Below are 24,808 nucleotides of genomic sequence, written 5' to 3'. Positions count from 1 at the left end.
GCAGCAATTAGGATAAATAGGTTTTATATGTTGTCTAAGCCACTGTATAAAGTGCAGAAGCACAACGTTAATAAAAACAATTCCCGCAGCTTTGGGAAGAGGAAACAAAGTTGGCTTCAATCAATCCTCCCACGTATGGGAATAATTTGATGTAGTGCATTTTTTGTAAGATAATAAATTTCTTCCTGAGCATACGATCCGATTCTGGCTCTTGCGTAACAAGGAAAGTATAATATGCATTGACCAGTTTCAGCGGAGCGATATGTACCATATGTGTGCTTCCAGGCATCCACTCAAGCGACATGTCATACATCAACCAGTGCAGATAACTTTTTATAGTACAGATCACTAACTAACCCTGCAAACATATTTCATTGCCCGTGTTATGAATTTGGCATCAACTGATGTGCCCAGATTGTGATTTACACTCCTAATATATGCGTAGACATTGCACGTTTTCGTTGTGAACAGCGCTGCAGCAAGCAGCAGCTTACTGTTCGACTTGGCACCCACGATGTTGAGCACTGCTGGAGCAGAGAGCTTCTCGCTCCAACAGCCACTTGTGATGTGACAGGGAGAATGGCTGAAAAGCTGACATGTTTTCCACCCTGAATGCTCTATTTAGAATTTACAGCACATGCATGCAGATTACCATTACAGCAGTAGCTTCTTACTTAAGTGACAAACACAAGGCGAGCAGTGCCTATATAGCGTCAATATTGCACATCTTTGATGCAAGAATTTTATTTGGTGAATAATATGCATGCGCATGTGTAGGAAACGCTGAAAGATGGTTTATTTAATTTCAGTGCTACGTTTCATGTCTTCACAAGCATTTTTGCTGCTGGTCACACCGGTAAAATCTAGCTCATGAAATTTCACTATCGCGAAGCACAGCTCATTCACGAAACCTAAGCAAGACAATGAAATTGAACTTACAGTGGTAATACTCATGTGGAATCTTTATTATCATAGACAATGCAAACTCAGCGCAGATCTCTATTCGTATTTAATTCACAAAGGTTTTTGTCCATAATAACAACTTAAAGCGCTCCAACAAAAAACAGGCGACGAAAACATACCAGCTGCAAATAACACATTTAACAATGGAATCTCAGCGTAACCGAGAATCAGAATAGAAAAGGGGGCATATTAAATCACATCATGCTGCTAAGCTACAGCTCGTACGCATTCACATTCAGAAAACGCGAAAATTCAGCTTCTTGTATTTGGCGAGTTGATCACAATTTGGGCGAATACGCTTGCGCCCGGCATGGACTTGGGACACATGACTCGACATATGCTTTAATGAAATGCAGCGCGCGACGCCGCGCTGTTTGCGTTTCACCCCGTGCATAGAGATAATATAGTGGCCCCGTGCATAACTCTCCATGGCGTTAAAGTCGTGCGCTATGCACAACAGTAATATTTACGACTGGCGTAATCTACGAGAAATAAACAAGGGGTTATCGCCCCTGTCTTATTCACTGGTGCAATAACGTGGGTAGCACAGACACAGGAGGGCCACAACGGTAGAACGAGAAGCACTTCACGCTCAAGACGAAACGCCCGCACAGGATGACGACGACCGCTTTGTATCACACAGCGTACACAGAATCCAGTACCTGCAGCGGGAGCTATTTCCCGGCAACGCCGGTCGCTCACAAAGCAGAAGAAAAAACACCATAGCGATTGTCGTTACCGAGCATGTTAAGAACAGTGCATACAACACGCAAACAAGGAATACGACTGAATGGCACTCAGAGCCCGACGACGCCGATGGATTGACGAGAACAGCGGAGGCGGCCATTTTGGTAGACGTCCGTAACCGCGGAAGAACATGCTCTGTGATTTCTTCCGTGAACACGGCGTGAAGGCGGTATACCATGACGTCACGTTGATACGGTGACACCATTGGCTGGATGGGGGTGCTTTGATGAGGAAAAGCCGCATTTTTCTTCAGTTGTATCCGAGTGTAGTCGTAGGTGCAGTGGCTGCGGCGAGTCATGTGGTATCACTTCAAGGAAAAACTCTCACGCACGACGGAACCCGCTGGCTTATGCCAGTATTGTTTTCGCTATAAAAGCGGCGATGCGTATAGGGCGGGAGTGCCGCTCAAAAGCTTTGGAAAAAAAGGAACATGCCTTTATCTCCTTGGAAGCAATTGGAAGAAATACAGATTGGGGAATATGTACTATGATTTAATGCTAATCCCAAACAACGTGAATACAAGTGGGCTGAACGGCACTCATAGTTAACTTGCCTAGCAGCATACCAATACCTAAAAAGCCTTCTATAAATTTTGACCGTATTTCCTATGTCACCATAATGGGTATGCCGAGTGGTAGAACGCTTTCGTGGCGTGCGTAAGTACGGGAATTTTTTTCACCGGAGCCAAGCTAATATCACATTATGTTATAAAAGATGAACACACTGCACTAACAAGGAATCTGCTAACGCAAGTTCTTTTTTCTTTGAACGCAAGTTGAAAACTGTCTTTTATTTACATTCGATGAACATTTTTCAGGCCGGATGGTGCGCCTATATTATGCTCTGGATGGCAAGCTACTGGTCGGCAGAAGTGGTCCCATTGGCGGTTACATCCCTGATGCCCGTGTTTTTGTTCCCATTCTTCGGAATCGTACCTTCGCAGACCGTCACCACTTTTTACATGAACGTGAGTAAAGATTCTCACTTGGGTAAATGTACTGTTGCCCAGTTATTAACACCCTTGATTTGCGTGGGGTAATAGCAAAGACCGCATACTACTTCGTAAGATACGACACTTCCTTATCAGAAGTTCAGGAAGGGTGCGTCGTACTCGAGTGCGCCGTGGTCAGGAAGGGTGCGTTGTACTAGAAAACTCAAACTTATTGAAATATATTATTCTGCATAAAAGCGTTGTTCGGTTGCCTAATTACAAAAAGTCAGGGTTTCAAATTATTGTGGTGAACTTGAGTCACATATATTTGATGATGACATCGCTTTATGGTCACAGTCTAGGTAATATTGCCGCGAACCAAGCATTGGGTTTGTTTATTTATGGTTTGTTTTTTACTGCCCGGCTGCGCCCGGCTGTGTGATATGTGTCCCAAGTGAAGCGCATGTTCCATTCTTTATTTTAATGCCGCATGGGTTATCTTATTCGGAAAAGGAGAGCGTTTCCCCCTAACGTCACTAGCCTGAAATACTCCTCATTGATCTACAATATTCTGGATGTAAATCGACGCCTCGAGAAACACTCGAGCCGAAAGATGCAAGCCTGCAGAGCAGATGCCGCGGTATTCGACTCTCGACGCTCACCTACGCACGTCATTTTCTTGACTGCTGTCTCGCCGCTTGTGTATTCTTTGAGTTGTTAGGGGAGCACAAGTTTGCTCCAATAAACTTGTTTTCTTTGAAGACAACTGCGTCGTCTTTGGCTTCGTGACAATGTTAATAGAACAACCTTTCAGAACTCTACATAGAAAACGCAGTTTCAGGGTCAAACGGAAACAAATAAATCGACAGTAACATTAGGCAAAGATTCAGAGAAACACCATTTCAAATAGAGAGTGCAATTCTGGTAGTTGATGATTATAAATGCCTTGGGAAGTTGTTAGTGCTTATCCAAACAATTGCAAAAGCAATAAAAGTTGAATTTTTATAGGCTCGGCTACGTTCGCATGGTAGCGGTAGTACAAAATATTAAAAGGCAGACTACTGCATCAGTAGGAGTTGTATACAACCGAAGTCTAATGCGGGTGATTAAATTAGGGTCATCAGCTGGTCCTACTCTCCACCTTGATATCAAACTGAGGTCAACACAAAGTGTATGGAAAGAAGAATAACACCGCGAAAACGTAGGGGGACCAAAGCAGCGCAATGGATTAGAGAAAAACTCGGGTGGAAGGCACCCTAGTTCGAAGTGATCCAAAAATGTAGTGTTTTTCAGATGAGGTAGTGTATCTGACAAACAACAAAGGGACAATCCGTTTAGCTGAATGGCCGAAGCAGGAACGGGAATGAAATAGCGGGAGGCAAAAACGTCGATGAAGCGATGAGAAAAGAAAATTCGGGGCAAGGAATGGATTTAGAAGACTCACGTTAGGGGTGCTTGGAAGTCCATGAGCGAGGACTTCATCCCTCACTAGACACCAACGGGCTGTCAGTGTTGATGATGCTAACCAATAGGTAAGGTCGCCAAGATATGTGAAGGTAGCAGGGAGACAGGAAGAGCGTATTGGTGATAGAAATGTCACCATGCAAAAACGTACAGCACAAAGAACACAAGGACAAAGGAAGGACCATGGGGGAAGCGCTTGTCCCGGCGTCCTTGCTTTTTCGGTGCGTTCTTAGCGGTATAGATTGCCCAACATGTTTTAAGAAATGACACCGGACGTACACACCAATTATTGCGGGAAAATGCCGGTGCTCGTGCCACGACAAATTACGTTATCACGGCTATCACAGTCTAGTAGCCTCGCTCCCCGACAACTTGAGGAGTCGTAGAAGGTTTTTATTGTCTTGGGTTGCCACGTCAAAAGTCGTTGGAAGTGGGCAAAAGAGAGCAGGCTTGTTTCCCTCGTAATAAGTAAAGAACATTTCCGAACTGCCCGAGCCAGAACGCACGTATGGCCTGTTTAATTTAGGAAAATGACATGAATGTGAGCATAAGTAAATACAGTGTGTCGAACCGAAAAAACACTGGTTCGGTTACAGTTCAGGTTCAAGAGAATTAATTTCATTCCGGTTCAGTTCCGGTTCGACAAAATCACATCCCGAACCGGTTCGTGAACCGGTCCGGAAGTTTTAACTGGTTTGCGAACCGGTTCGGTTGGTGAAATTATTGCCAAGTGCAAACAAAATGTTTGTAGTTTAAAGCGTCCATAGACACTAAATACAATCTTGGTGCATTCAAAATCATGCTTTTTCCTGATAAAAGTTACGCAATTTTACAGGCAATAGTTGGCCATTAGGCCAGATATTAGGAAAAAGAAATTAATTATTGAGGATTTACGAGCTACTTTCTCACCCAACCCTTATGTTGTCCTAAGGACTACTTAAAGCACCCAGCAAGGCTTTAAGGCTGTATGTGGAATACATTTTCTCCCGCTGGCTTTTTTTGCAGTTGTAATCGCATTCTTCTCTTTGGAATCGCCCATTACCGTTACCGTAAACCCCTTAAAGTTAGGCCTGCGTACCGGTTAGTCCCCTCCGTACATTAGCAAACGGCGTGTTTAAATACCAGCGGTATAATTTTTTCCATCATTTGTACCGCCTTTGTAGTTGCCTGTTCACGCCTTGTGTTTTTCCTGGTTTTCTTCATCTCATTTTCTCCATTAATATGTACCGCTGTCCTTTCTTTCTCTTTCATTTCCCGCATCCCCTCCCCCCGAGTAGGGTAGCCAACCGTAGGGTTAACCTCCCTGCCTTTCCTGTACTATTCCTTCCTTCCTTCCTTCTTTCCTTCCTTCCTTCCTTGTAGAATGAGAAAAAAATCCTACGGCGGCCGCGTAAATGTTATCTATGAATTCGATTGTTTGGTAACTTAGGACAATTTGTTAGCAGTCACCTTTTCCCTAGGGTCTTCGCCAAAATCTTGTTAAAAGTTAGCTTTAGGTAACGCTCAGTCACTTCATATTGCTGTGATCATTGGGACGCATTTTGAAGTAGCTGTTACAGATGTCTGCGTCAGCAGAAACGTATCCGTCCTGCCTGGCCACCGCACTCGTTCCATCCGCTCAGTTGCGGAAGCTTTTAGTAGATTATGAAATTGAAAACTGAAGGCTGATTGGATGCGTGAATAACGAGATAGAACTCTTTTAGAAAGACGCTCTATAATTTTCCAAAAAGAGTACCCCCCCCCCCCCCGCTCCTCTTTCGTTACGAGGAGCAGGAGCAGCAGATCAGCAAGTTAGACCAGTAAGTGAAAGTGCATCTTGAAAAACAAAGCAGCGCTGAAAGAGACGAAACAGCAGAACAAGCAGAAAGGATCAGCGCTAGTCACATGGGACAGTACGGGACGCGTCTGCCTTACCGCACGCGTCGTCTACTTCACTGCTCTTTTTTCCTCCAGGGCGAAATAAGTAATACCTTCAAGGTCGGAAGAGACAGTTTCTTGCAAAAGTGCCTACGATACGCTAACAATTTCTTCTTTGCTATATCTATTACCCTTATTTGGATACGTTCAAAAACATGAACTTGTCAGCTCTACGAGTCTTGGAACACGGGTCTTGGAATACCAAGCACCACACCGCTCGTTGATGCCACGTTTGGTTGTGGAAAGTTTAGAGCAACAAAATCTACCTTCGGTGTTTTGCTTATTCGATGGCTGAAGGCAGCAACGATGAGCAGAAATTATTCGCGCTGGAACTCGGCGTGAAATTATTTAAAACCATGTGGGGGGCCCTGTATTTTTCGTTTTCCGGTATAAGCAGGCTTCCCAAAAATATTGGCGGGTCTGATGCCTTGAAGCTAGTAAGCACTGTGCTATGGGGCACGCCGTATATTGCAGGCGGACAAAACAATTAAACCGCCCGAGGATATTTAACGTGCGTCCAAATCTATACTCGAACCTTTTTTTCTTCCTCTGCATTCGAAAACCAGCACCTGTGTGCGGGTATCGAACCCGCATCCTTGTGGTCAACTGCCAGTGGCTCAGCCACTGAGCATTTTTTGGAAGCCACACATGTCCAATATTTACTCTTCAGGCATCCTACCTTTTTAAACAAATTATGATATACAACACATGCTCACCTTTCGGGTGTTGGCCTTCGACGTATCGCAGTGCAGCAATCTTGAGGCCAGACAGACGCAGTGAGGGAAGGGCGAAGTCGATGTTTCATATCGTCTGCAGGCTGCCAAGAGTTCGGTATTTCGTTTGCTCAGCCTTGCGTTCTGCTCGCGCCACCAGCAGTAGCATACCATTGCAACATTGGCGTGCATATCTTCCTCATGTTGTATAACGACGAATAGACCGTTGATAGTGTTGACCGATCTAAAAGGGAAGTGCGTGACAAGCTATGAAACCAGTGGTGCGAAAAAGAAATGCACCCAATAGCGTTGACCGCGCATTATCAACAGCGGACGGTCAAAACCGTTTCGTCGTGAACCGGTAACCTTTATGTTTTTTTCTCGTTTCGGTTCCGGTTTGGTTCCGGTTTTCGGTTTGGATCTATTCCGGTTCGACACCCTGGTTAAATATACATTATTTGTCACTGATTTAAATTTGTGCAGGCTACTATTTGACAGCCATGTATTGATCAAGCCAAAATGTCTGTACTCAATAAATTTATATTTCTTTACCTATAGGAGATTGGCATCGTCGGGGTATGTTCGCTAATCATGGCGGGGGCCGTGGAGAGAAGCAACCTACACAAGAGAATAGCGCTCAAATCCTTAATTGCCATCGGAACAAGCAACTTTAGGTGAGAAAAAATACATATTCACTCTTTGTGCTTGTGTTAAATTTCCAAAGAGCAACTGCTTGGAAGACTGAAACGTGCAAAACATAAAAATAATCCGACTTAGAAGGTATACTGGTAAGTTCAAGGCCGGAGTGTATGTTCAGTGGTGGGCATTTTTAGTGCAAAGCCGTTTTTAGCAAATCACTCAGAGTATTTTATGAGAGGTGCTTTTCACCCAAAAGTGGACGTCGAAATCGCGGTACTTTTCGCCTCGGCTGTTCTAAGGACGCGTTTTTGTGAGTGCGAGTCATACAACATCACGTATAGATGTGCCGTGCAACGTTTTGCTGCATTCGAGTATAAACGGGTAGTATGGGAGCGAGAATGGCAGAAACTCTCGCCGTGAGCTCATCATTTAAAAGGTGTGGTATTTAATTACACTTTGTGCCATACTTATATCACTATTTCAGCGTAACAACGCCTATTACATCGCGTTAAAGGGTGCACGTGCTTTTATGGCGAGCTAACGAGAAACATCTGTAACTGATATCATTGGTTGTAGCTAAATGACCAACAGCATTGTTGGGCACTAATAGATAGTGTATTGCATCAAATAATACGTGTCAATCGGTGCTTAAGTTACATAGAGCTGCGAAAAAACGTCTCGCGTGGTTGAACTCGCATGGCTGGACGCTCCACAGGCTGAACCCGTATAAGCGCAGGCGGATGAACCCAGGTTGGTCAACATGCTCAACATGCTTCGTGACTGTGTAGCACTTACGCATCTGAATGTATGTAGATGACGATATTTATCTTTACATATGCAATAAACAAGGGTTAAAGCTTTGAGTTTGGGATTACTATCACGGATATGCTAAAAGAAAATGTGCTCTTGGTAGGCGCAGGTTGCCCTTGTTTTAGGCAGCCAACCAAAATTTACCCTTCCCATTTTTTAAATTAGATCCGGGTACCACAACTCACTAAAATTGAATAGGAATTGTGAGACAATCAAGCCAATTTGCATTGTTGCTCGTATTTCTGTCTGCTAAGAGAATTTTGTTTTGCGGGGGAAATCATGTCAGGATAGGTGATCTGCCTCCCCTTATCCTTTTCACAATTTTTGACGAGTTAAAAACACCTGGCGTCTTCTTGGTGATGCTAATATATCTGACAGGCTTCTTCTCGGCGTTATGGTAATCACCATGGTGCTCTCAATGTGGATTCCCAACACGGCTGCTGCATCCATCATGGCTCCCATAGTGATGGCCATTGTAGACCAGATGTACACTTCTACGAAATCTCAGCTTAAAGACGTCGAACGTAAGTCAGACTTGCTGTGTTTGTCTTGTCTACTTGTTGTCTAGAGCTAATACGTTGTGCCTGTTTCTTTTTTTGGTCCCGCTTTCACGACATACAAAAGTAAATTTAGAGTAGCCTATCTGGTTGAATTGTGCGACAGCGCCAATAGATTCAATTGAGACTCTTCAAAAACTTGGATGTTGTCGGGGTGTACATGATGAGAAGAAATAAACACCTTACCAGTGGTTGCTTACAGATCGGTCATTTATATTTTAAGAAGGATGAGCTAGAAGCGTTAACTAAGGATTTGAATCCGGCGATTATATTGAGAGTCAGTAAATGAAATTAAATTCTAACAAGTTTCGGGCGCTGTTCGTGGGGCACCCGCCCGCCCGGTGGAGGACTCGTCTAGTCAGGGTACTCCTGTTCTGCGCTGGACGCTCAGGCCCTTTGCACCACGTTACGATGCACTGAGAGGTGGGAATTGGCTATTTGGCATTGAAGACAATTTTGAGGAAAACTGACGGCTGCGCGAGATTTACATCACGAGAACAAAAATTTCAATAAATTCCTCGTAGCTGGACATCATATGTTCCCAGAGAACACTGCGCGTAAGCCTTCAGGTTAAATAGATTTCGTTTCCACTGGAGGCCTTTTAACAAGTGCCGATTTGCGGCAGAAGCAATTTTAATTTATGCTGCGTTTCGCAGAAGGGGCTATATCTTAAACAATAGGTCGGTAACCTGCGGGTTACATGCGGCGCGCGGGGCAGTATTATGCGGTCCCCAGCACGTCGTTAGATCCCCGACCCCTACCTGTGTCAATCCCTATCGGAAGGGCCACACACCAGTTTCGGCCTCAACTGGGGTTGGATGGGAGACAAGAAGAGAGAATTAATGGCCTCCAGTTGGCATTTTCCCCGTTCTTAACACTTACCCAGATTATTGTCAAATATGGCCAATTCGCTGAATTTTTTTTCTTTGTTGCAAAAGCCCCCTCCCTCCAATTTTCGGCCCTCCCCCGTGTCGGCTTCATGCAACTCGGCACTCCAGCTCAAAAGGTTGCCGGCTCCTGCCTTAAACATTATTGTTTGGTTTAGTGAACGAAAAAAAATAAGCCGTAACACATAAAAGGTTGACGTCAAGTCATCTCTGATAGTTGTAACAAGCAGACACTAAGTATACAGTTATAATCTTTCTGTCAATAAAGAAGGTATTTTGGCTTGGGTAATGTTACATAACATAGCGTAATAGTCCCTAATTTTATATAATTTTTGTGAAGGAAGCACGTATATTATTCTTAAAATAGTTGCGAACTTATGTACATTATGTTTTCTCTAGCAATTGCCTTTGCAACTGGACAGTGGAAAAGAGAAGAATTCGTAGTTTTTTTATTGTCCTTCATTTATTACGAGGTGCTTATATGTAACCTCCATTGTTAACTTAGAACCATGCTTCATCGTTTCCGTTCACAGGCTCTGAACTTGAACCTTTGAACAAACAAGCCGACACACCCGCTAGGGAGGACTCACAGGTTGTCGGGAAGTCCGAGCAATGTACGGATGAATGTAGGTAAGCATAAGTTAATGCAACAGTATATTTCGCCCTATCTCTCCCCTTTCGTAGGGTTAAGTCAGGGTGTATTTGCGGAATTTTAGCAAAAACACCTCCGTCTTGTACGACACCAGGTGCTGTGTGCTGCAATGTTTTTCACCCTAAAATGATGAAAGAAAAATATTGCGTTGCAGATAGGTTACAAAGTATATTCGTATTTCGCCAGGCGAAATGTATATTAATACTGAGAGACGACGGTTGGCACGGCCAATTATTCCAGCACTTGGGTGAAGGAACCACACAAGCGGTGATGATGATTATTTACGGGCTAAGATGACGCCTAGCCCACCGGGACTAGCACTGATGATAGTGGGTGATTGTGAAGAAGCGCCGGTAACATAACCCGAGGTACTGGGGGCGTAGTCACAGGATCTCACATAATTTCCCCTCCGCGAGTGGAAGCACCCTCCTGGCCGCGAGTCAGTTGCTGGTACCACGGTTGAATGGTTTCAGCGGGGATACAAGGACGTTTTCAGTACCACGGCGACGGCGGTCTTAGGCTGAGGTATTGGCGTGATACGATAGTTGACAGAAGACGTCTCTTCTAAGATTTGGTGTGGGCCAAGAAAACGGTGGAGGGACTTCTCGCATAGTCCGGGGACGTGAACGGGTGTCCATATCAATACTTCAACCCCGGGCCGGAACCGAACTGAGTGATGGGTCGCGTCGTAGCGGGTTTTGCGTTCCTGCTGCTTAATTTTCGTTCGGCGTCGCGCGAGTTGGCGGAAGTGGGCGAGCCGCGAAACGTACTGCTCATGAGATGGTGCATCACAGGCGGCAGGAGCGTAGAAAAAATTAAAGCCGTTCCCCTAAATGTGAAAGTAGTCGGAAGTGCAGAGCAGGGATTCGCTATAAATGGGTGTAGCGCCGTTGTCCGCGTACTGCTACCACCCAACGCATTTCAAATTTCCCGCCTTCACAGTGCTCACGCGCCCCTGGCCTGCGACTGCGCCAGCGGGAGTTGTGTTCTTTTTTCTTGCTTTTCCTCCCACACGTGCCGGCGTTTCACTGCCTTTTTTTGTGCTTACAATCGTAAAACCAATCCAACGAGCGTTCCTAACAAAATGAACGCGCGCGCTGCTGGTTAATTACGTATATCTCGCTTCAAATGTGCCTACAGTTTTCTTTGCGCTAAACAACGGGGAGATGTATGCCAAGCCACAGCGGTTCACGAGTTTCGAACGCTTATGACTATATAAACCGCTTGGCTTTCGAAACCTCTGGGTTACGCCCCGACGACAGCCGGTACGACGGAGCGCCGTGTGGCTCTACTCGGGTCCAGCGAGCGAGCTACGGCGACAAGGCGAGCCCCTAAAGCGATCTGTACTTAAAACTTGATTCAAAGGTAAGAGATGGGGAGCGGCCAAAGACGAGAAAGAATGGTGAATAACCGGTAGTTTTTTGCGTTGCGGAGTTGTAAGCGAAGGTTACAAAGGGTAGAATAACGTTCCAGTTCCGATGATCAGGACTAATGTACATGGAGAGCATGTCCAATAAGGTTAGATGAAATCGCTGTTAAACCGTTCGTCTGGGGATGGTAGCTGAACGCTGTTTTGTTCGCCGTTTTGGAAGCACGCAGAAGCCCTTCGACGACAGTAGAGAGAAAAACCCTGCCGCTGCCGCTCAGGAGGACGGGTGGTGCTCCGTGTCGCAAAACTATGTTGTTCAGGATAAATTCTGCCACTTCCGAGGCTGTGTCAGAGCAAGTGGGTGCAGTTTCTGCGTGTCTAGTGAAATGTTCGACGGCCGTAACTACCCATCGGTATCCACATTGGCTGGCAGTCGATGCCCACGCTCTCGAAGGGAGCCGATGGACACGGAAGAGGCTGCAGTAGTCCGGTCGGTGGAGTAGTCAAGCGTTTGCGGTGCTGGCAAGAGGTGCACGAGGGAACGTTTTTGGCCACAGCTGTAGAGAGGCCAGGCCAAAAGTAGCGGCTACCTATTCGCTGGTATATTTTTGCGAAGCTAAGGTGTCCAGCGGCGGCCGCATCATGATATTCCTCGAGGATACCACTCCGAAGTAGACGAGCTACTACAGCGACCCATTTTCTGCCATTAAGATGGTAATTGTGGCGGTAAAGGGCACCATGTAGGAGTTGAAACTTGGCGAGTTGACGACGCCACCACTGCTCGAAGGTGGCACACGACCGCCGAGGTGGTCCATGATGGGGCAGCAGTATTGGTGTGCTCGCATGAGCGAGGGGAAATCACCGTGGTAATCAATGCTAGGGAAAGGTATGGGTGCCAAAAGGAGAGCTTGGTGGAGGCTTTCCGGTGCAGCAGTAGATGGAGGAGACAATGGGCAACGAGACAGGGCATCTATGACCTGCGTCCATATGCTTCTTTCCGGACTTATAGGTCACGGAGAAATCTTATTATTGGAGACAGTGAACCCAGCGACCAAGGTACCCAGACAGGTTTTTCATAGAGGATAACCAGCATAGCGCATGGTGGTCTCTGACCACCGTAAAGTGACGGCCATGGAGGTAAGGACGAAATTTTTGACCAGGAAGTTTATGGCAAGGCATCCTTGTTCTGTGATGGAGCAATTCTTCTCTGCCTGTGTCAACTAACGACTTGCGTAGGAAACAACCATCTCCCGGAGCTGAGCATCACTTTGCAGGAGAACACCGCCGATTCCGTGGCCACTTGCGTCTATGTGGAGGATAGTGGGCTTGTTTTCATCAAAGTGCCAGAGAACAGCGTTAGACGTCACGGCGGTTTTCAGTGCCTCAAAGGCTTGTTGGCACTCATTCGACCAAACGTAAGCTGCGCCGGACTGCAGGATCTGGCTGAGGGGTACCGCAATGGTGGCAAAGTTCCCGACAAAGCGACGGTAATAAAAGGCCAACCCGAGGAAAACACAAAGATGTTTTTGTTGGAGCGGACGATGAAATCCGACAACGACAGGAATTTTGTCAGGCTCGGGTCGTATCCGGTCCTTGCTAATGACATGCCCGAACCCCTTGATGGTTTTGGTCTTGAAACGACACCTTTTTTAGTTACGCGGAAGTCCAGCGTTAGATATGGACGTGAGCACTTCATCCAAGCGTTGGAGATGATCAGTAAACGTCGAGAAAACACAACAATATTGTCAAGATAGCAGAAACAGGTCTTCCATTTCAGTCCCCTGAACACTGGGTCCATCATCCACTGAAAAGTTACCGGGGCACTGCACAAACTGAACAGCATGACATTAAATTCATATAGGCTGTCGGGAGTAGCAAACGCCCTTGTGGGACTCGTGCATCGGTATCTGCCAGTAGCCAGAACGCAAGTCGAGGCTCAAAAAGTATTCGGCTCCTTGAGACAGTCCAGGGCGTCGTCTATCCAAGGCATGGGATACACATCCTTTCGGGTAATTTTGTTGAGGGCCGAATAGTCTACGCAAAAACGCCCCGTAACATCCTTCTTCTCCACCAGAACGGCTGAGGCAGACCGAGAACTGGATGAGTACCGCATAACGCTTCGCTGCAGCATGTCGTTCGTGTTCTCCTCAATTACCTTTTGTTCTGAAAGGGAGACTCGGTACGGGTGTAGCCCGAAAGAACCCATTCCCGTTTGGCCCCTTCCCGTTTGAACCCATTCCCGAAACGCCCTTCCCGCTTGACCCGTCCCGTGTGCGCCCGTTCCCGAAACGACCTTCCCGTTTGGGCGCTTCCTGTTTCAGCCCGTTCCCAAAACGCCCTTCCCGTTACAACCCGCTCCCAAAGCGCCCTTCTCATTTGAACCCGCATCATTGCAACCCATTTGAATTTCTGAAAAATATGCGTTACCGCCTTCGAAACTGTTCCCCGAAATGTGCTTACAAGCAACGGGTCATGCACTAAAAACTTGTATGCTCCAAATTTTCCGGAATCGACTGATATTTTCGGCCGATAAAAGTTTCTGAATGGCTTAGGCCGATACTGCCCTCTCGACACAAAATTTGTAGCGGCGAAAGTGTACTATAAAGATACCCAATATCTTGAGTACTGCACCCATTGGATTTTTCTTCAGTTGGTGTTTGTACGTGTGGCTGAAATTTATTTGTCAACCGTCCTTCTGGAGCGTAGCTTTGTCTTCGCGTTCGAGAGATCTATAGATCAAAGATGTCCGTAGGAGAGACTTTAAAAAAGGCAAAAACATGTGCAAAAATCTGAGAATTGGCTACTAATGCCTTTCCTACGTGAGTAATGGGTAGATTTTTTTATTTATTTACCGTTTCTTTACGGCCTGGTCGGACTCATGCAGGAGTGAACATAAAAACACATCAGTATTGATTGGCGTAGTTTAAAAACGCCCCACACAAATAGGTAAAAGACATAAATATGTAATAGACGCAAAGGGGTCCGAACAAGGATATGCATTCGTAATGTATTCCAATTTTAAAATACGACGACTCAACCAGGACACATATTTACAATACGCGGGGAAAATTCTTCTAACGATACCCAGTTCAATGTTCGTTCAGTTAACTTATTCCAGTAAGAAATTGCACAAGGAAACAGATAGAACTTTCGAATAGTAATTAACTGATTGGCTGCCTAATAGTCTTACTATGATGTCTTCTCACTGAACGTCTGAAAGGCCCTTGGAGGTAGTATTCCCGCGACAATTTTAAGTTTCTGTAGTAAAGAAAAATTAGGCTTGAGACGACCCTGCGCTGCTTAAGTTTTTAAAGGTTTGCCCTATTATGCAAATTGAGTACGCTAGAGTGACGGGAATAAACAGAATCAATAAAACGCAAAGCTAAGTTTATAATTTTTGCCGCTTCTCATGACTGAGATTTTTTATAGCCAGATGTGGCATATGCATCCAGATACATAGCGTTACTTTATTTTTATGCATCTTTTTTTATCTTTTATAGTATTCATCTGTTTCTTCTCGACATTGATGTAGACTTGTGCTATTATAACGATTAAATATGTAAGTCCGCTAAATACGATTTCTTTCAAAGTGAGGGTGTTCTTGCGATTTTTATTTGTGCTTCCGCGACGTTTTTCTGGGCTTTCTGATTTTATCATTTTTTGGTTTGTTAATTTAAAAGATTTGTTTGGTTATTCAGAAGATTTGTTTATTAATTCATTAATTGTTACTTTGTTTGTGAGGATTTGTTAATTTATAAGATTTGTTAATTGGTATGACATATTGTAACCAAATGTCGTCGTCTCTAGATTCAAAAAGTGAAGCCCAGGTTTGAAAAGCAGGCAAACACTCTGAATGTACTGATTGTGCTATCGCAGCGGCTGTGAACAAACAGAAATAAATGAAAAACAATATGAAAATATTTTTATAACGTTTCGTAAACTGGGTTAGTTATTCCGGGAACGGGCGAAATAGGAAAATACGAAACGGGAAGGTTCTTTCGCCCCGGGTTGAAATGGGAAGGAACAAACGGGAAGGTTGAAATGGGAACGGGTTCAAACGGGAACGGGCCAAGTGGGAAAGGGCAAAACGGGAAGGTTGTTTTGCCCCGGGTTGAAACGGGAAGGAACAAGCGGGAAGGGTGAAATGGGAATGGGTTCAAACGGGAACCTCCCCTCGGTACCGGCGGCGGTGAACAACAGTTGACCCATCAGTTTCGATGCGATGCCTAGCTGCATTGGTGAGGGGAAGAAACGTTGAATAGGTGTCAAACGAGGCCAGATGCTTTGTAAAAGTTCCAATACTGAGGATTTCTGTGATGGGTAAGGTCCGGCATGATCGTGACCGCAAGAGACGACTTGGGGGAAATCGCCGCAGAAGCCACACATGTAGAGGAAAGGGTACCAGAGAGAAGGATGGACATCTCTTCAGCAGATACAGGAGCAATAGTACAGCCTTGCGGGAGTAGAATCTCTTCGGAAGTTGTACTGTGTACAGGTATAAAGGCGTGCTCTCGGGAAATTCGCACTACGCAAGCGGCTACAGCAAGACCTCGGGAAAGGAGGAGGCCGCACGGGATGGCCAGCTCACCGTCGTCAACGATTGCATCAGCGGTAACCAAAAGTATCTGCTCTTGACGGGCGGGCACGGCGTGTCGGTACTTAGCGCCAGACGAGGCGTACTTGTTTCCGTGACAGCTGAGTGATGAATGTCTGCAATGCTAAAAGCAGGAGTGCGGCAACAAATACCAGCGGAAGTCGACGAAAGAACGTCCTAACCAAGAAGACGATTATAGGGGCACGTGGAGAGCACTGCACACTGAATTTGATGACCCAGCCCATCGATAGAAACGCGTACAGTTCAGAAGGAAAAAGGTTGGATGGGCGTTTCGTTCGCACCACGCAATAAATGGCCACTGTACAGGGTTTGTAGCTTTCGTTGTCTTTTACAAAGATCAGCTTGAATAATAGAAATACATGCCCCGGTGTGCTCCAAAGCTTCGATATCACCACCTTCAATATTGACAACATGTTCGACGGGTGTTCTCGAAGAGTTGTTATTGTACCGATAGATGCTGTTTCCCGTCCAAACACTGCATGACTTAGTTTTCCGAGAGGGGTTGGGGTCACGCACCACAGGGTTAAACGGAGATACAGATCGTTGAAATGGTGATGGGGAGCGACGTCGCGATTCACGAGACCTGGTTGGTGACCCCTGAGAAGGGGTAGCAGGAGAGGACAGGCGTGGCGGAGATCGGTAACTCCTCTGTCGGTAGCTGTACCGAGGGTTTGTTCCGTCGCGTTCGTACGTGTCGTAACCACGTCGCTCATCAATTAAACGCCTCCTGCAGAACCGACCAATGGGCCCGCGAATTCCGCAGTAGAAACACACGGGCCGATTGAAGGAGTTCTGAGGGCGCTGCGGTCTTCACGGTGCTAAGTAAGGCTGCGGTCCAGAGTCCGGGTTGACCACTGCCACATATCCAAGATCTGGTTGGGTGGGAATCGCTGCTGCGGGCATAGAAGGCCTCCCAGCTACTTCGGAATTGGACGGCGGGGCTGGAGGAGCGCTAAGATCGGGAGGAATTCGTCCGTATGTAGACGCGGCGAGCTGCTTTTAATGATATCTCGCAGATTCCGTACAGCCGAGTAGTGGCTGGTCGCAGAAGGATACACAGAGGCACGGCCGTCAAGCTCTTCCCGAATCAGGTTGCGTATGAGATCGAAGTTCCTCATCGCCCACGTGCCGGGTCACGGTATCCTATTGGAGACGGATGGATTGAAGGTCGTCCAGGCGTTGGCACGTCGTCCTCACATCCTAAACGGTCATTGGAGTTTGAAAGGCCCAAGCAGTCGGGGCGAACTGGCCGATCCCTTTCTAGATGTGGCGTACGTGATCAGCCTTCGTCATGTCTTTGTTGACCTTTCCGCAGGGGCACATTTTAAATGTATGACGTGTAGGTCTTACAAAGATGTTGGACTCACCCGTCCAGCTTCTTTTTCGCGATGTCTGAGCGGGCAGCTGAAGAGCCAAACATCTGGCGTAGCTGCGTGATGAAATCAGCCCAGTCAGTGATATGGTGCTCGTTGTTTAAAACCCATATTTTGGCCACCTCAGAAAGGGAGAACCCGACATTTTGCAGCTTCGGGTGGTCATCCCACCGGTTAAAAGCGCTGGCTCGTGCGTAGCTGTCGGGCCACTCCTCAACGTCCTCACCATGAAGGCCAGCAAACATTTGTCCCTGTTGGCGGATGGTGCTGAAGTACGGTGGGTTGGCGGCCGAAGTCGCACCGTTGGCACGTTCCGCCGTCATTGGCATGGCTCCTGCGCTAAGCGACAACCCGAACAGTGCTCCAGGAATGAGACTGCCGAGGTAGACTGCGGGGTCAAGATGCCCCTTCCACCACTTGAGAGACTACGGTTGGTGCGGTCATTTATTCCAGCACTGGGGCGAGGGGAACCACACAAGTGGTGATGATGAATATTTGTGATGATGACGCCTAGCCCATCGGGGCGAATCCACTGATGATAGTGGGTGATTATGAAGAAGCGCCGGTAATATAACCCAAAGTACTGGGAGCGTAGTCACAGGATCTCACAATATCTACAAGCCCAGCAACAGTAACAGCGTGCGGCGCCAGCGCACGGCCTTGCACCTTTTGCACGCGCTGTGCATGTAAAACTTGACGATTTGCACTATAACGGCAAAATATGCACAAACCGTAACCCGCTACATTGGCACAATCCGCACATGTTATATTTTGTCTCCACTTTTATGTTTACTAACAATACCTAGAGATTATTGAGCCAACATTTGTAAAATTTGCACAATATCCAAAACAAGAACATCTGGTGTATCTAAATAAAATTATTTGAGGAACCGATTGCAAATCAAGCCCCTTGACAAATAAACATCAGAGGGAAAGACAACTTGCCTTAATTTTCCCTATCTTTCTTTGCAGACCAAGAAAAACGCTTAAGTACTCATCTCACACTCATTATTTTTGAAGAAACAGACCTCAACACAATTGAAAAATGGGCTGACAGTTAGCCATCCGAGTGTGTTTTCTTTTGCATCTGATGCTCTACCTTTTTAAAGTTTGTCTTCCCCCTTGGAGCATTTTATTTGCCCCACTTTGCAGTGGTACCACATTGGGGCTAGCTGTAAAGCGAACGAAAATTTGAACGCTAAAAATAATTGTGATCCCATTGCGCAGGTCGGAATCTTCCCAAAAAGTCATCCGCACTACAATGCTGCTTTCGGTGGCTTATGCTGCCAACATCGGGGGCACTGGGTCTATATTCGGCACTGGTCCGAATATGGTGCTCAAGGGCCTCATGGACGAGTGAGTGTAGGGCCGGCTGCGCCCTGTCTTGCTGCAACATTTTCCCCCAGTTTTGCAAGCGGTCGACCAACACTTAAAAGCACCGTAATGCTAACTGATATTGGCCGCATTACTCGGCACAGCCTGCGGTAACGTCTATTCATTATCGTTGTATTCATCATCTCAAACTTTGGAAAAACAAACAGAAGGCACCCTGACGCACTCATGAGTTTCGGTGCAAATATAGCAACCTGCAATCATTTCATTTTTTCGTGCGCTCTTCATTCTCTGTCAACACATGCGCATATACAACCATGGCATGCATTTGCCTTTTTTCATTGCACAGCCATCGTTCCCTGGGCTTAAAGAGATATCAAGCGTATCGAAAGCGGCATGGCATAGGAAATCATACGCGCGAACGTACTTCATTTTGTTCTTGTTTTTTGAAGCCCACCTGTGCCTGCATACAATCGTCCGTACTCTGTTTGACTAAAACTCTTCATAGTTTACGCTCACCTTGTGAATGTTCTTGTGTTCTTTTTTATCCTATGTCGTCAGCAATTGGCGAAGTCTAGATCAAAATTTAGTTAGGATGGTGTTCGGGCGCCGTAAGAATTCTGTTATTCTGAATTCTGTTATAGAAATAAGGGATACACCAAAATTTGTCCGGCCTGACTCGAAGCAGGCGTGTTGTATTCCCGTCACATCGTATTGTTATCATCATCATGAATTTCTCCTGACGCTAGTGTCGATTGCAATAGGGATGAATTGCTGGTGCGCAGGGCCTTGAGATAGGAACATTTTTTACCTTCCACAATAGATTGTTTCCAGAATCAACCGAGCTTACGTTCGCAACGTGGATGATGTACAACGTACCCACTATGGTGATTTGCGTTCTCCTGGCGTATGCCTATCTCCTGGTAACCGCGAGACGCGTGCTGTGAGTAGAAATACGCATGACTTTCTAAACACTGGAGTTTCTTTTACACCCACCGCCATTCGATTGCAGAAAAGTTGAAATAAATGGGCGGGAAACTCGTCCGCACAAAGTTTGAAGGTGTAATAAATCGAACTGACATGCTTTAGTTAGAAGTATGGCGTCCAGCCACTTCTCAAATCAAATACAGACTGTTGTAAAACATCCGATCGCGTTGCAAACACAAATATTGCGTGAGGCATCTGTCCAAAAATTGCCAATACTTTTTCCAATAAAACGCTTCTCCAGGTCACCTGCAATCTGCCTACAACACCCCTTGCGAATGCTCTCTATCTACAAGCCCGTACAACGTGCTTACGCAAAAGGTGTAGATTTTAAGAGGGAAAATATGAAAAAGAAAGCACGGCGGGACGGTATTTGCACAAACGATAGCGGTAAACGCGTGCCGTTTTTTGCCGATTAGCAGCATAGAGCTTAGCGGTAGATAACGGTTTAGGAGTTTGAGCTCATGGCGGAGTCAATATTTTGTACACCGACAGTCATTTTTACAGTAAATGCGGTTACACTAATTGAAACAAACAACCTCCGGTATTTTATTAGTCAATTTCCCGCTGCGAATAGTCGCTGATGGGTAAAATAAAGTACAAATGTGCGTGTTATTTTAATCCAGCAGGAGCTCATCGGACGCATCCTCGGAAGGAAAAATACGAGAAGAAATTTCAAGACGATACCAAGATCTCGGCCCAATAAGGTAATATCTTGCATGTGTCTGTGGCCGATAAGAGGAACAAAAGCACATTCCCGGATGAAATATGCAGGTCGGTTAGAAGCATGCTTGCAACAGAAACGACTGCGAGAAGTCCGCTCGGAATGATGGTTTTTTTACAGTATCTCACTGTTAACTCGAGAGATTCTTCAGCAAACGCAGTGGAAGTATTATTGCATTACACCTACAGAGGATTCATCCGATAAAAATGACAAAAGCTTGTCGATCTTAAAGCTACACCGCCAACCACCATACATATGCAACAAATCAGCTTCTCGGTCTGTGCCCTTTGATGGCCTTGCGCCAGATAAAAAAGAAATGTGATCCTCATAAAACATATCGGATTGGCCGGTCAGGAAGCGCGAACATTTTAAAGCGAAGCTTTAGTGCTCTAACTGATGCCGTTGTACGCCAATACGCCCTGCAGGAAAGCCAGCTTTCTCTCACGATGATGATGAATGATCGAGGGGGAAGTTAAAGAAAAAACGGTTCTCGTGGCCGGAATTGAACCTGGGTCCCTGGCGTTATGAAGCCGGCGTCTATCCGATGGCTCCATTTCGACAGGGTCGGAGTCAACGCCAAGCAGCAGGTACCGATTCGCGGCGTACACCCGGACCCACGACGTTAGGCCTACGGAGTGCAAACGCGAGAGTTGTTGTGAGATCTCTAGAAAGTACAGAGCGTTCCTCTAGATTAGCACATACTCGCAGTGCGGGATTGGCCAACCAAAGAATTGATGACGAGAAAGCTTCGAGTTCACCAATCGTCGTCGTTGCATGGTTTTTTATATACTACTTCTAATCGGTTTTGTGTTTTACGAGGCTGTTTTTCTCAGTTTTGCAGAGCTGTGCGTGGCGTTCCTCATGACGTCGATGATTCTTCTTTGGTTCACAATGAAGCCACAGATGTTTCCGGGCTGGGTAGAGTTTCTTCCGTACGGAAAGTAAGTTTTATCCCGCAGATCATTCTGGCCTCTAGCAGAAATCTGTCCGTACCGTACGTACACTCGTAGTGTGCTTAAAAACTTAGAGGTTAGGAAATTCTATATTTTATTAGATGCGCGATTGCCATCGCAGGCTGGTGCCTGTTGTGTGTTTGGAAACGCTTCTTCAACACCTATGTATTTGGAATTCACGCGCATTATCTCTTCTATTCTAACAAAAAAAAATGTTCTTATATTTTTATTGCGGTTTGTGAACGTCTGCTCATCATTGTACCTTACGTGACACTCCCACAAGTAAATTTCGCTTGTAGGACCCGCCGCTCTGACGTAAATAAGACGGCACAAAGAGCAGCCTTCTATATAACAGGGAAACCTTTTGTAGAGTAATCAGTAGTCATTGAATTGATACGAGTGTTGCAGTTGACAAAAAGAAAACAAGAAAGCGTCACCCTATCGAGACCACAACAGGGAATCTTTAGGTAGTCGCGTGACCGCAATAAACAGTGGGTGTATGCAGACAGGTGGTCAGTCTGATGTGGAAATGGTTGTCTAAAACGGCCGCGTGAGGTTGCGATTCATGGTCCTAAATGATGTACTTGTGGTGGAGACTAAGCGGAAAAACGTGAGTGAGAATACCACGCAAGATAGCTAATTTATTAGATAAATCAAACAAAGCTATCCACCGCTTCTCACAACCTTATTGCAAACTGAGATGGTTAGACCAAAAACATTCCTCTGGAATTTCCGCGCAGCGTCACCGCCCAACGCTGTACGTCTCCCACGGCCTCCCACTTACGCAGTGACGGTGCTAGGGACTTCAGGAGTTCCTTTAATGCCTTCACGCTCCCACACCATGCATGTGGTATAAGGTGTGGGGCATTTCGCTGCAGAGCTTGAAACCGTAGCTTTACAAGGTGGGGTACATCATGTGCAGTTGTGTGGCATGTGGGAATGAATTTGCCTGAAGTCTGCGTGGTTGTGTTGACTCCTTTTTGGGGAGGTTTGGATGATGGGGCGGGTATTTCCTTCTTGTAAGTCTGTGGTATTTCAAGATGTCTCTACTTCGTTTGGCAATGGGATGGCAATGTCACTGTGGCATCCCTGGGAAGAGGTGTTCTCGACGAGGCAACTGCCCGGAATGAGAGGCCCCGGGCTGCGGTGTCGGCCGCTACGTTACCCTCTACGAATTTATGCCCCGGTGTCTACTCAATGTGGATGTCTATTCGGTTTCGGAGTGCTAGGAATGTCTTGGTTAATAGCTGAAGCGCCGTCTTAGAAATTCATCCTTTTTGATAATTATGGCAGACTGCTTGCGAGTGTGTGTACACTGTGTTATCCTCTTGAGTTTCCGGCGCTGTGGTGATGGCAAGCGCAACCGCGGCCTCCTCCGCCGAGTCCGTTTCTCCCGTCTTAATGGTTGCCGATGACAGCTGGGAACCTTTGTATTCGACGACGCTTATTGTAGGGGCTAATTTAATTATTTGGCTTGGATACAGCATCGTATCGACGTATCTCGAATTGTGATCGGTTCTCTACGATCTGTGGACTGCTTTGGCTCTGGCTTCGCGACGCTTCTTATGGTAGACGGGCGCTCCTCCCCATGTTTCACGTTAGTGGAGATGGCCTGGGATTTTGTCTTGTTGGTTCTCAGGGCTCTCAGCGTGTCGACGTTTGGGATGACTACTCCGCGAAGCGTCACTTCGTGGTCGGGGGACTCCGGTGGTGGTCGTCCTCTTGTTCGTTTCTTCAGTATTAAGAAGGCTGATTTCTCCAAAGCGAAAACTTCGGATCAGACAAGTAAAAACTTTGTTGTTGCCATGGGTGGGTCATTTTTCAAGTCGGCTTCAGTGTCCTTCCGGCAGTATCAGGGTTCATATAGTTTTTGGCAGCGTCTTCGGCCGCCTGGGCTAGTGAGGCCTGGGTCAGAGGGCCTGTGCGTAGCAGCGCGGCCTCCCATCTGCGCCCCGTTTGTAATTTGGAATAAAATGGGGTGTTTTTTTAAGGATTTCTGGTGGTTTCGCTTCGTAATACAAAAAAACTGAAATGAGCTGGTCTACACTTTGGCTTCCTTTAACTAACCGTTCCCATAAAATAGCTCTGTCGCACATCACTTCCCTGTCAATAACCCGCTCTTCATGCCGACATGTCTCCTCTATACGGCGGGTCCAGGATGACTGGTGTTGCGCGACGAAGACCGGTCCCATGTTAAAATATTGGTACAGTGCTGAGGCTGCTTTCGAAACTACAAAATTAGCAAGTGTATTTCTAAATAACTGGCGTTGGCGATCGCAATTCGTATCAATTCCTTGTTGCGCACAATGAACGGTGTAACGTCGCACTCTCTACCTCTACGCACCCATCACCCGCAGGATTATAAAGCCTTCGGCCCCAGCTATGATCGCCATATTTCTGCTGTTCGTGATTCCCAAGGACCCCCGGCGACCGACAGGCCGGTCGCTCATCACGTGGGACGAGGCCAGCGACAGCGCACAGTGGGGAGTGATACTGCTCATCGGCGGAGGCTCGTGCCTTGCCGAGGGATGCAAGGTCAGTGGTCGTTCCCCACGAATTCGTGCCTTTTGCGCATTGCAGGCTGAAGTGTTCAGGCTGTTTTCTTATTTGCTCGTTGCGTTACACAGACTTCATCTCATTACTACATCCAGGTGATGTTCGTCGAATTATGGTTTATGCAGCCCTTTTCTAACGTTTGATATAGCATCGGCTAAAAAAAACTAAAAATAATATGCCCAATGTAACCGACTCAAAGTGATAGCCCGTAAGGTTTGAGAAGAAGAGGGAAGACAAACACTTGCGCTTGTGTATGACTTTGTACAAACACTTGCAAGTGTGTTTAGCCTCCTCTTCTTGTACTGTCCGAGGCGCTGTTGCATTAGTGTCAAGTTATGTACCAACCAGCCCAAGTTTCGAGTGTTCTGAGGTAACGGACTCAAAGAGAAATTTGTTCCAGCAATCCGGACTCTCTGCTTTCCTGGTCGAACATCTGAAAAGCCTCGACGTGCTACCCCATGCGATGATCGCACTCGTGCTGTGCTTTGCCGCGTCAATGTTAACCGAAGTGATGAGCAATACGGCCATCAGCTCCATCCTCCTGCCAGTCGTCTGCAATATGGTGAGTTGTCTCCTCGGCTAAACTGTGCTATCAGTTCAATGTTTCACTATGAAATAGTTA

General features: G+C 46.3%; 1 protein-coding gene across 5 annotated transcripts in view; it reads left to right on the top strand.

Annotated features, from left to right (window-relative positions):
• The window catches only part of LOC144169301 (Na(+)/citrate cotransporter-like), a 56,862-nt gene that overhangs the window by 21,861 nt on the left and 10,193 nt on the right, over positions 1-24,808 (top strand). For 2 of the 5 annotated variants that reach the window (XM_077698386.1, XM_077698383.1), the window contains exons 3-12: positions 2,528-2,677; positions 7,294-7,409; positions 8,563-8,708; positions 10,162-10,258; positions 18,865-18,993; positions 19,793-19,912; positions 20,580-20,660; positions 21,511-21,618; positions 23,988-24,165; positions 24,587-24,748. In XM_077698386.1, coding sequence (XP_077554512.1) covers positions 2,528-2,677; positions 7,294-7,409; positions 8,563-8,708; positions 10,162-10,258; positions 18,865-18,993; positions 19,793-19,912; positions 20,580-20,660; positions 21,511-21,618; positions 23,988-24,165; positions 24,587-24,748 — 1,287 coding nt within the window. The remainder of the gene's footprint in view (positions 1-2,527; positions 2,678-7,293; positions 7,410-8,562; positions 8,709-10,161; positions 10,259-18,864; positions 18,994-19,792; positions 19,913-20,579; positions 20,661-21,510; positions 21,619-23,987; positions 24,166-24,586; positions 24,749-24,808) is intronic. The other 3 variants (XM_077698384.1, XM_077698385.1, XM_077698387.1) reach the window with 3 other exon arrangements.

The sequence above is a fragment of the Haemaphysalis longicornis genome, unplaced genomic scaffold (assembly GCF_048455015.1).
Source record: "Haemaphysalis longicornis isolate Haplotype H1 unplaced genomic scaffold, Haemaphysalis longicornis Haplotype H1 scaffold_2, whole genome shotgun sequence".
Classification (NCBI taxonomy): domain Eukaryota; kingdom Metazoa; phylum Arthropoda; class Arachnida; order Ixodida; family Ixodidae; genus Haemaphysalis; species Haemaphysalis longicornis.
Note: the sequence above shows the minus strand (reverse complement) of the source record. Positions and strands in the feature narration are given on the sequence as shown.